The sequence below is a fragment of the Biomphalaria glabrata genome, chromosome 16 (assembly GCF_947242115.1).
Source record: "Biomphalaria glabrata chromosome 16, xgBioGlab47.1, whole genome shotgun sequence".
NCBI lineage: Eukaryota > Metazoa > Mollusca > Gastropoda > Planorbidae > Biomphalaria > Biomphalaria glabrata.
In genome coordinates this window covers 3,178,891-3,191,488 of record NC_074726.1, presented here as the reverse complement: position 1 = coordinate 3,191,488, position 12,598 = coordinate 3,178,891, and the positions used below count along the sequence as shown (strand labels likewise).

The window sequence follows — 12,598 nt, the reverse complement described above, 5'->3', positions numbered from 1 at the left end:
CGATCTATGGGGCAGATCATGCAAATGTCTTTTTTTTTTTGTCACTCACGATTTAAGGAGAGTGTTATTTGAGCAGTTTGGGATCAGTAGCGCCGCAGGATCTGCCAGGCTGTAGCACGGTGTGCCACAGTCTGCCTAAGGGTCACCAGCTCCTGATTTTTCCTCAGGGTTGTCTCCCGAAGCCTTTCTTGTGTTTGGGTATAGCCGCAGGGCAGCGGAGGTTTGGATTCCTTCTCCTAGATGGGTAGCCAACCAAGGCTAACGAGCCCCTCCTGCCCGAAGCTTACTGGTTTAGGCGCCAGTTTCTCACCTTTGCCCCTTCTCCTAACTGTGGTAACGGTTCCGCCAGGCTCAGTAACTGAGCCACACGTGAAGGCCAGGAGTTGGACTGGTTGTCAGAGGCTATTTGAGACGCATGCCATTGGAAGCACTTTATAAGTAATGATGGGCTTAAGACCATTACCACTTCCGGCGTTAACAACCTTGCAGAACCAAGCAGCACAAAGACCAACCGCCTTTACTTTTCCCCCTTTTCACCCATTACAGCTGGTGGAACTCAAGAGTTTCCCTCAAAATCCCGAAATTTAAAATTCCAGAATTCGAGACAGACCTGTGAGTGTGACGTGGCAACGAGCTATTGGTCTGCACTGCCCACGGGTTGTGACGTTGCAGGTCAGTTTCAGGCCTTGTATGACGATTGGTCTCGTGTACAGTCGCTATGATAATTAGGCCCATACATTTTCAGTGACAGATAACACAACAGAAACATGCACATAAATAGAACAGACACAACATAAAGAGTTCTATAACAATAAACAACGAAGTAAAACACGAACATTTTTACACTTTAGGTTAGGCAACTGCCTGCCGGAAGGACACGACTTAAAAAGAGGGACATGCCCTCCCTTTTACAACAAATACCTCAATAAAATCTTCTGTCATGCGCGGTGGCTGAACGGTAAAGCAATTTCGGACTCTTTGGGCGCCCCTAAGTCCACCCCAGCTCAAATATCTATTCCATGTTTTGAAAGCAATAGGGAAAAATAGTATTTGTATATGGAACAGTAAATGTGCCTTTATCTTTGTGTTTTTCTGAGTATTTTATTCGGTTTTCCATTTGAAGATAATGGTTCAGTGTTTTATGTATAATTGCTATTTTATTTAGCATTCTATTCTGAAGGGCCTCATATTGGGGCTTGCCTGTTTTCTTTTCTAGTTATATGTATAATAAAACTTCGTGTTTTATCGGTTACAGAAGAATGGTATTCATACATGCAGTCAGTCCAGTGGCAGTTGATATGACAAGTTTAGTGTAAACGAGCTTGCCTCAAATGCCTGATATGAACTTGGCCCTTCTGTGTGTTTACATTTGATGTCCATCTGAACGTAGCCAGGTACTCTAGTCCCCTTCTGTGTGTTTACATTTGATGTCCATCTGAACGTAGCCAGGTACTCTAGTCCCCTTGTGTGTGCGTGTTTTTCTCCAACAAACACTGAAGACTTATACTTTAGACATTTGTTAGATGTATAATGACTTGTGTTATCCCGTATTAATTTTAATTCTGTAAAAAAAAATATAACTTGATTCGTTTGGCTTCCTTTAGGTTCTAGAATGATGAAAGATGAAAGCCTGGATATACGCTAGGATAGAAAGTAGGAATGATGTCACCCACACAGAAGTAGGGCCTACCCCTGATTGGGAGGGGGGGGGGGGTTCGGGTCATCACTGAAGAAAAATGAAGACAGCATGCTGTAATAACTGAAGGGAGGCAATTCAACGAGATATAGATGTTTATTTACACGAGGACATCACATACATGTAGAACATCTGCCTTGAGCACAGCATCTTCATATCGGTTCTAGACTTGGACGGAAATCGTTCTCTCTCTCTAAATGTCAACATCCTTCATACTCGAGTCACTAATAGTGCGCACCTTCTGCACTGTCTTGGATGGCGGTGTGCATGGCGGGGTTATAACAGTATGTACACAAAAACTTTCTAAGCCATTACAAAAATCTCAACCCAACTGGTTATGGCGGTCGCTAGAGATTTTCTCAAATTTTAACTGGCATAGCAGAGTCGATAATAGGATGCCTTTCAAGAAAATAGTGTCATACAAAGAGTCTTACCAGGATACTGGCTCGAGCTGCATTAAACCTGGCACATTGAAATCATTTTTTTTTTGCCAGAAAGTACATACTCTACAAGATCTAAATACTTTACTTCTGTTAAATTGTGATTTGCACTATAAAATTCAATTTTTTTTTTAAATTTGATTGTCATTTATTGATATTTTGTTTGTTCTGTTCAATTATTTGTCCTTATGTTTATTGACATTCTTACTGACTTTGTAAGCACAACTACCCAACACTACACATTCCAGTGCTCTCACAGTACTAAGAAATACACACAAACAAAAGGGAGACAAAAGTTGATTGAATTTTAGATAGAAATAAAAAGAGCATTTCTACTAGATTTATTTCATTTAATAAACAAAAACAAGAATAAATGTATTCATAAAATGATTTTAGCAAAACCAAATTTACTTAATATATTGCATGGTATAAAGAATATAAAGAAACAAATATACACACACACAAGATTTGAATGTATTTGACTTGGCTTCTAAACCAAAAGGTTTCAAAGTTAAATTTTGCATGTGACTTGGCTTCTAAACCAAGAGGTTTCAAAGTTAAATTATGGTGAAGATTTTTTAAAAAGTAATTTTTTGGTTGTTTTTGTGTTCAGCCCTACTTTAATGATTAGTTGCTGAAAGTAAAGATAGCTGGTCACTGAGCTGACCACATCACATGTTTGAACACAAAATCTAATAACGTTATGTGGGTAAGTAGCTAACTGGTCATATTGAGCTCTGAAAGTAAAACAATACCAAAGAAAAGTGTTCTGAACTTTCAACAAGAAGAAATTAACAATGGAGACAGATTCAATATTAATTTTTTTAAAAAAAGCACATTGCAATTCATAAAACTAAGTACATATGTGAAGAGCAAGTAAAAAAAAATAAGTCATCACTATCACAAGGCAATATCACAATAGGCTTATCACAGCAGTTTGTAATATAGTTGATAGCAGTTTACTACAGCAAAAAAAAAAAAGAAAAAAAACTTTCAACAATGGAGAACATTGACAGTTTGGGTAAAGAGGGATATTATATGTTATTCTCACTCCTTTCTTTTCAACAGCTCTCCTTTGTAAATGTTCATTACCTACAAAGTCAATGTGCTGCAGCACACGCTCAAATATTTGTCACCCCCCCCCCCCCCCAAAAAAAAATTATAGAGTTAGTTTGCACGATCATTTCAATCATGTCAAAAAGTAATTTAAGCATTTGACACAACATGTATTAAAAATATTTTTTTTAAAATTAATTCTAAATTTAAATTGTCTACATTTTTTTCTAACCAAAATTTTGAGTCATTAAATAGAGCCTTTACACATAAAAAACTATGTTTTTAAACAGATTAAGCAAAAAAAAAACAAAGATGGTCTTTGGAATAATAGTGAAGTTAGTTTGCAAGATCAATTTTCATTTTTTTTTTAATTTATAAAGAATGGTTAAATTGAACAAGCCTTTAGTTAGGCCATAACAGTTAAAACATTTTTTTAAAAAATTTGTAAAAAACATTCAATTCAAAGCCTTATTAGATTTGTATCATTATTTGGGAGAATTCAGAATATCAATTGATGATTTTGTGATTGGTCTTCATGGAATTCATGAGAATTAACACATTATCTGGACTGTAACTTGACAAGAGATGAAAACCATAAGACTGACAACAGACTAAGAAACCATTTATAACTATATGCATTATGAGGTAAAATTAATCATTATGAAATCAGGTATTCAACAGAACATAACATCACTAGATGTGACTTTGATAATGAACAGCAGTCAACAACCAACTGATATTATTTCTTTCCACTTTTAAAAGAACAAAAGAAAAAAAAAAAAAGATTTACTCCTGTACTTACAAAGAGACTGTGTGTTAAAATGTGGCTATGAGAAAAAGAAAATATTTGATGATTTTTGGAGTGAAAAGTTGAAAAAGTGCCTAGATAGGAGAGATGTCTTTGCCAAGACGTGATCAGATGTCAAATCTTTATCTTTGTGATGAGCGCTAAGGAAAAACCCTCATTCTTGATGAGAGGGCTGTAGAGTTCAATTTATTTCATTGTAAATCTGATTACATTTGGGGCATGAACAGTTTAGATCTAATTCAGTTTGCTTTGTATTAGTTCTATTTTTTTTTTCCATTTTGCTATTATGTCACTCAAATGCAAGAGATGGTTGTTATTAAGAAAAAAAAAATAGTGTGTTCAAAATAAAAATCACACTCTATTGAAGATATAATTATAAGCAAAAAACTCTTGTACAATTATGTAATATGTATCCACATAAAAAAAATATATTATTGTCATTCAGCGATAATTAACAACCAAACTCCCCTCATCTAAAAAGATAAAGCTTTATTATACATGCAGTATTGAATTTCCCAAAACAATTTAACAAGCTTTTAAGTAGGTCATCAAACAATTATGAATTGACCAGAATAGTTTGCATACATGTGATAAAGAATGTAAACCTGAAATTATTAGAAGTTAGGAGTAGGATTATTGGAATGCAGTATTCAGCTCTCTAAACAAATGCAAATCTTCTCTTTAAACAAGACATTTTATTTTTGGAACCAAAAAACAAAAAACAGTTCTGGTGCTCTTCAATTTTTCTGTTTGCATAGTTATTGTCCTAGTTTTGAAAGTGTTACTTAATGTCTATAGAAAAAATATTTGTTCAAATAAAAAAAAAACTGTCCTGCTTCATATCCTAGTTTACAAAGTAAAACTTTAATGTCTTTCAAAAATAGTTGTACCAATAAATAAACCTTGTAACTTTGTATTTCTACAGCCAGACCATAATTAATCAATGAAAGCCGGTTTCTCTTGAGAAACGACTTTAGAGGCTACAATTTCTCTATTCAGGAGGATTAACTGTTTCAAGAAGCCATCGTTAGGGAAGATCTCTCGTCTCTGCCTAACATATTGCACAGCATTTTTAAAGTCCATGTTCCTTTTGAGCATGAGGTATGCTATGACTAGGCTGGCTGACCTGGATATCCCGAGTTGACAATGGACCAGAACTATACCTGTTGATAAAACACAAAGAAGAGCTATTTCTAATTGAATTAAAATTATATAATCTATTAAGGAAAAAAAATTATAGACTGTTATTAATATTATTAATACAAAGTAACTTTGTTATGCATACCATTCAATGACCGAAGGTTAAACAAATGTTTTGAAAGAAATAAATTGTGAATGCTTCTGATAGATTCAAATGATACCTTACATTTCATTATGTCACATAATCATACATATCTAATATTCAATTGTAGGCCAAACTGGCAAGAGTGTGAATGTTACAACATTTTCCAGATTAATCGAATCATTATTAAGAAAGCAAAATATTTAATGGGGGAGATAGTTAAAGATTTTCTTTTTTCATTTGGGTGTGGGAAACTTGTCTTAGTGGTATAAACTGCATGGTTGCATATCAATGGGGTTTAAGATTGAATCCCAACGCAAGCTGAGTTTATCTATATATCGCCTAAAGGCAGCAAGGAAACCTTCTCCCCAATACTCCTTCCTCCCACAGGCTTACAAAAGAGATTGGACCAGAGTGCACTGAGCGTGAAAGATGCCCTAAATGAAAAATAAAATGTAAGTCTCAATGTTTTGAGAACTACGCCGAGTTAAAATTTAAATAAATTATTGAGATAAGCTCATTCCAGTTGAGTTCAAAGTTCAGTTTTTAATCTGTTACTGTGTGGATTTATTATTTAAGTTCATCTCTCTTGTGCAATCTGTAATGTAGGTTTCATTGTTTGAATTTTTTTTTATATTGTAAAATCATATCTGGAATACTCACTGCACATATTAATTCTGTGTTTCTAGCTAGTTTTATTAAAAAAAAAATATTCTTCATTGGATTACTGTTCAGTGAATTTTATTTAAAGGCTCACTGAACTAGTTTGGAGTATCTGTGACACAAGATTTATGTCTGGAATTACTCCTTTGTAACCACCCCACAGTAACAGTACAATGTATTATAAAAGTACCAATATTCAAATATATTTCTACTTTAACATAATGAAAGAACTTCTATGGTATATTTTACAAGGCCTCTATAAGATAAAGGGAATAAAAGTCTTCTTGTCTAATTGTTTATCTAAATCTTTTCATAAGTTAATTTTTACAGGAAAGACATTATACACAGGACACCTCTGTAAGGCCATTGTGATGTGAAAATAATCCATTTTAGTCATCAACAAACTTTTTTTCAGAAATAATTAAATGATGTACAGATTAATTGATTTCCATGAGGATTTGATTTAAATTTCGTGTATGTATCAATTGCTCAGAAACTAGAAGCTCCAAACAGTGGAGTATCAAGGGTGCTAGGCACATGGGTCAGAAAAGCCTTTTATCACCCCATCTCATCTCAAAATAGTACACATATATATTTGCAACGGAGGTGTGGTGGCTGAACTGGGGTTCCAGGTTCAAATCCTGGTGAAGACTGAGATTTTTAATTTTGGGATCTTTGGGCGCCTCTGAGTCTACCCAGCTCTAATGGGTACCTAAAAGTAAAGGCGGTTGGACATTGTGCTGCCCACATGACACCCTCCTTAATCATTGGCCACAGAAACAGATGATCTTTACATCATCTGTGCAAGGGATGAAAGGGTAACTTTACCTTTCATATTAGCACCAGTAAGCAATACAAAACTTACATCCAATGGGAATGCTATAAATGAACAGAGTGACAGATATATATATATTTCTTTATAAAATGTTTTGATAATAATTTTGCGCCCACATACTCAGGATCAGGGGGCGCAGTGGCTGAGTGGTTTAGCACTTGGCTTCCGAACCTGGGTCCTGGGTTCGACTCTAGGTGAAGACTGTGATTTTGAATTCCAGGATTTTTAGGACGCTTTTGAGTCCACCCAACTTTAATGGGTACGTGACCTTAGATGGGGAAAGTAAAGGCGGTTGGTCGTTGTGCTGGCCACATAAGACCCTGCTCGATAACCATTGGCCAAATAAACAGATGACCTTAACATCATCTGCCCTATAGATCACAAGGTCTGAAAGGGGAACTTTACATTTTATTTTATACTCAGGAACTTGGGGCAGCTGCCAAATCTGTCCTCCCTTCCGTACACTACTGGCTCTATCTCTCTGCCATCTGTGTTTTACAGGAGCAGGTTTTCCACCAAACTGACATTTTAGAAACTCTTAAGGATATTCTGATTATCAATAGCATGACATGAACTAGCTATGTTTAAAACAAACATTAAAAACTACATTGTTAATGAAAAAAATAAATTACCTTTGTTGGCTAAAGCTTGTTCTATATAGTCTGCTGCTGGTCGAAGGAAAGGTATTATGTTAAAGGATGACAGATCGACTGCTGGTATGCCATAGAAATGAATGTTTGCTGCTTGATAGTAGTCTGCATTAGTGTCTACTTGGTTCAGCTTGTTACCCATACAAGCATTCACTACATGCGTTACTTTCATGTCTTTTAGGGCATCCAGTTTTTTGGCCAAATCTCTAAAGATAAAATGAGATAAGATAATAATAATAATAATCTTTATTATTTCTAGGGAACTTTGTCTTACAATTGTGCATTACACATAATATTACATGATAAGAGTAAACAATTTATACATTCAAAATAAATTGTAAGAAGGTTAAATTTAGAACTGCCAGTTCAAAGCTTGTTTATATTACAAACAACAATGTACTCCTCAATAGCATTCCAGCAAATTGTGGTCAGCAGGTGAAAGAGTTTACCAGAGACTCTACAGAGAGTGTAGTCAAACCAATATCCCCATGGGAGGTTTATGGTTATTACACTTTCTCTAACCTGCTCACACTGTGTCATGTGAACCAAAAGTGACTACCACAAGCCAATGTGGCAAGATCAAGAGGTATGGCCTATGACGTCATTTTGAGTGGAAGTTTTGACTAATATGACATTATCCTTTGTCTTTACTTGCTTTTGATTAGAATGCCTGTAAATATCTATGAATTTCCATATTATTAAATAGAGTAGATCTATCCCATGGTAAGAGTTTCCCTGAATGAAAGGAAAAAAAAATTAAATATGAAAGGGAAGATAAGAGGTGGTTTGGGGTTCATTTGATAGTAGTCCTATTTATATGATTTTATAATACTGAAGATTGTATTTATAGATGCAGTTCTACCTATTCATGTTAAATAAAAACTATTTTAATGGTATTTCATTGCCCATACTGCTGAGCTTCATTCAATAACATTATTTCACATTATTTCATTAAGAACAAGCATCCCACTCAAAAGGTAACATAGAAGTCACAACAATGTGACAGTGACAGAAGAGAGTTCTAATTGCCTTTTTCATGCATAGGGTCAATCTGAAATACTTACATTGTTCTTACAATAATCATTCAAAGATTTGCACCAGTAAGCCCCAACCCCTATTGAATTTTAAATCACTCTCTAATTTTGTCAACTTATTATTATTATGGGCCATTTTACATATCCGCAAAATGCACTGTTTTAAGTGCAAAGATTAAGGAAGATTTCAGCATTTTGTGAGGCTACCCAGCAAAATCTGTGACCTACATATTTTGTCAGAACTATTGCACCCAGGCAATGCTTCTAAGCCTCTACGTGGAGCTGGTGTGAAAACAGTCATTAGAGGAGATGGTAAGGCCAATAGAGAATCAAAGCAGAAGCCCTGTTGATGGAATTTGTTGCACGGATAGAGATGTAAGAAAGCCCCCAACACAGAGAGAAAGAATAAGGGGAAATATCCCCAGAGTGCTCAGCCTTGAGCTTCGCTTCCAACCGCCTAAGCATCATGGGATACCAGCCATGGGTAATAGGGATGCAAAAGTTTAAATCTGCTGGAACCTCCCAAAACAAAAGTTTGTTCAGATAGACAGATGAAGGAGAGCTTCTGTGGGCCTAGAGTTTCAAGAGTCTCAGACTTAACTTCCTGGACAAATACGAAGAAGAAGGAAAAGAACAATTCACACCTGACGCAGTCCATTTAAAATAAAAACACTTTAAAATAGGTGATTGTAATAGGAGAATGTGTCACATTTAATACCAGTACGAAAGCTAAAAAAAAATGTGTTTACCCATTACCAAGCCATAGACCAGGCTCAATTTCATCACAGGCATTATGAGGAATACTTGGAAATATGAAATAGGAGAAGCTGTTGACCACTGGAGCCCTACTTTTATTGGGCTTCCCAACATCTTTATAATTTGCAAGGAAAAGTTTGGCTTCTTCAAACATATGTGCATCGTTAGAACCCATAATGGAGAAAGTTGAGCAGCAGCAATTTACTTTCAACCAAAAGTGTTAAACTTGTTCCTTTTTGAGAACTGAAGACTATATATCTGGCATCTGTTTAAAAATATATATATATATACACATATTAGAAGTAATTTGTTTAATCCACCAATCCTTATAATATATTTGTACCCTTTGTCAAGTTGTGTTGTTGTTTGTTGTATATATATTCACAGTTGTGATGATTGATTTAGTTGCCATAAAATATTTTACTAGATTCTTTGTCCTCTTAAGACTTGAAATAAATAAATTAATGGGTATTTTAAAAAATCAGCTTAGTTAATGAGGTTCACCGCTTACCCCCCTCCAAAGTCTTCCCGTACCCCTGGGAAACACTGCTCTAATCAAATATGAATATTCATTTTGTTTTGATCTACATCTCACTGCTCTATTCTGTGTCTTCAAAATCTAATTAGTAAATCTAGGACTAAATTTAGATTAGATCTAGATCTACACATTTTATTTATACATAGATATAGGCCTAAATATAATTATTATATATCTATACCTATTAAAGGTGGAGGGCATAACAAAGGTGCCCTCCCCCATAAGCACTATAAAGATTCCCTCAGTCGCATTTTGCCCTCATTTATTTCATTCCCGGTAATTTCATCTTTGATCATATCATCCCCGGTCATTTCATCCCCACTTAAATATTTTCTTCTTAGTAATTGTGTACTTGTGCTGTTAAGGCTTCGCCTTTAAGCCCTATTTAAATATAATAATTAATTATGCTTTTTTAGAATGCTTTTGATATTTTTGAAAGTTATTATAGTGTTTATAGTCTTCTGCTTCCTCTCTTCACACTTGTTGAGAAATTAAATTATATATACCGGTATATATAAATAAGTAGATATATGGTAATGAAAGGTTTGTTTTTAGTTATATTGTTTCTATTTGATGAAGGGGATGTCAATAATATCATGCAAATATTGCATGATGTAATGATCAAAGGCCAAGGTGTGGTGTAAGTAGTGAAAATCTTTTGAAAGATGAGATGGATTAGAATACTTATGATCATGTCACTGATAACTTATCTCCTGAAAACCATTTTATCACATTTTTCAATCCTTCTTTCTTGAATATGAGTGCATCATTTTTATTCCAATAAACAATGACTTCAACCATCCTCTGGAGCTGATTCATATTGCCTATATATATATGCTTTGTTTCAATCCATGTTATTACATTAACGTCATAAGAAGAAATTACAAAAGATGTACAACAATAAAAATCAATGGACCATCTTCTCTACCTACCTACGGCCTATAACATTGATTTAGATTAACATGTAAAATTAATTTTTACATTATCTCTATGTCTAAAGATGTTACATTTTTAATAACATTAAATAAATTCTATTTTTATTTAATGTGTCCCACTTTTTGTCATGTAAATAAAAATAAATATACAAAATATTGTTAATATCATAGTTTTTAAAATTAGTTGTTGGATCAGAGCATGAAGTGACCAGGGGATGAAATGACCCAAGATGAAATAAATGGGGATTAAGTGACCGGGAACCTATATATATAAATACAATATATAAATCTATAATAATAGATATCAGAAGTGGCCTTAGCTGTGCCCAGGGCCTTGGGCAAGTGCATTTCAGGGCCACAAATAAAATTAAAAGTCGTAGTCTTCACCAGGATTCAAACCCAGGAATCCCAGGTCAGAAAAAAGTGCTTTACCACTCTGGCTCAGACACTGCACTTCTTATAGATCTCTTGAGATAATTTTAATTCTAAATTATAGTCTGATGAAAATAGATCTAGCTGATTTAGAATCTAGATGCGGCCTCAGAATGAGACAGCTGGAGGTCACTCACGAAGGCCTAGGGATACACATTTGAGACCAAAAGAATATCCACTACCGAGGACAAACGCAGATGGCAAAAAGAAAATCTAAATCGACCAGCTGCAGATAATGGTTATGCTTGCCCTGTGTATGGCAAATATGAAGGTCACAGCTGGGGCTTCGGACTCAAGACAAGCCTTATAATCCTTATTATTAATTAGTAATATTACTCATTAGTACTAGATCTAGTCTAGTAAATTCTAGTAGGAGTAGGCGGATAGATAAGAATTAAGATTTTTATACTAGATCTAGTTCATCTAGATTAGTAGTGATAGAGTCTACTGTCTAGTAATGAGTAATCCGGTAATGATAGATCCTAATACATGATCATATAACAATAACTGAACAGCAACACGCCAACAGAACATTCAAACATGATACTATCATTATCATACATGACTCATGACATTTTAAATATCAAATATTTTAAAATATTTATATTAGACTAGAGAGTAGAGTAGATGATTATTACGACTAAAGTCTAACTCTAGTCTAAGTCTAAAGATATATTTAATTTAATTCGGACATAACATGAATTCGGACATTCGCTGTTTTTGTGGTCAATAAATAATTATTTTAATATGTATTATAAAACTAGCGTGCTGTATAATGTGCTTGTCCATTTTCAAATGATTCTGACCCAATTTCCTTCCATTTAGCTGTCTTTTTATGTAAGAAAAACGAATTTCAAATTTGTTAGTCAGGTTGTTGTTTTTTCCTATGTTACCCGGATGACTTTACCTCTTCCTAGAGTTAAGACTATATTTTTTGATTGGCTAAGTCTATTAAGTCTATATTAATGAGCCCGGCAATATTTATTCTGTTTTTGGAGCTAATTTATTTGATTTATAAGCCAAGTTTTCTAATTCCATGGTTGTAAAATAATGCGCTGTCAAAGTCAAACTTTCAAATTTGGGCCTATAGGGATAGCCCGTGTCCGAATAGCATCTAAGCATCACACTGGCATCAGTGCCATCAGCATGCCATGATGATGATAAACTACTCTTAGTTACTCTATACTCTATGTCCTATGATATATTATTATGATATAATTATAATGATATATAGTCTATATACAATATATAGATCTAGATCTAATATACAATATAGATTCTAGATCTAGATCTAGTTATAGTACTATAAGTATAGACCTTGATTTTAGTTTGAGATCTGGATCTAGACAAGTTCTATTTTATATAGCTAGATATCTAGATCTAAGTAGTTTCTATGGCTCTAGATATCTATAGACTAGAAGTCACTAGATCTAGATCTAGATCTAGATTCTAGAGTTCTAGATTCTATACTAC

The 12,598-nt window shown here is 34.4% G+C and overlaps 1 protein-coding gene and 1 long non-coding RNA gene across 3 annotated transcripts; one reads left to right on the top strand and one right to left on the bottom strand.

Moving 5' to 3' along the window:
• The first annotated feature begins 2,460 nt into the window (after nucleotides 1-2,460).
• On the top strand, nucleotides 2,461-3,282 carry LOC129923477 (uncharacterized). The gene is made up of 2 exons (XR_008775444.1): nucleotides 2,461-2,638; nucleotides 2,685-3,282. It is a non-coding gene; the product is annotated as an uncharacterized LOC129923477 (long non-coding RNA).
• Nucleotides 3,106-12,567, bottom strand: LOC106080238 (dual specificity protein phosphatase 3-like). Of its 2 annotated transcripts, XM_056014573.1 has the most exons (4): nucleotides 12,443-12,567; nucleotides 9,214-9,485; nucleotides 7,413-7,636; nucleotides 3,106-5,163 (listed from the first exon to the last, which is right to left on the bottom strand). In XM_056014573.1, the coding sequence occupies exons 2-4, from the start codon at nucleotides 9,393-9,395 to the stop codon at nucleotides 4,937-4,939; spliced, it is 633 nt and encodes a 210-aa protein (XP_055870548.1). In that variant the 5' UTR covers nucleotides 9,396-9,485; nucleotides 12,443-12,567; the 3' UTR covers nucleotides 3,106-4,936. The 2 variants fall into 2 exon arrangements, with proteins under 2 accessions (XP_055870548.1, XP_013097019.2); XM_013241565.2 differs by lacking the exon at nucleotides 12,443-12,567 and having other exon boundaries at nucleotides 9,214-9,680.
• Nucleotides 12,568-12,598: the final 31 nt, after the last annotated feature.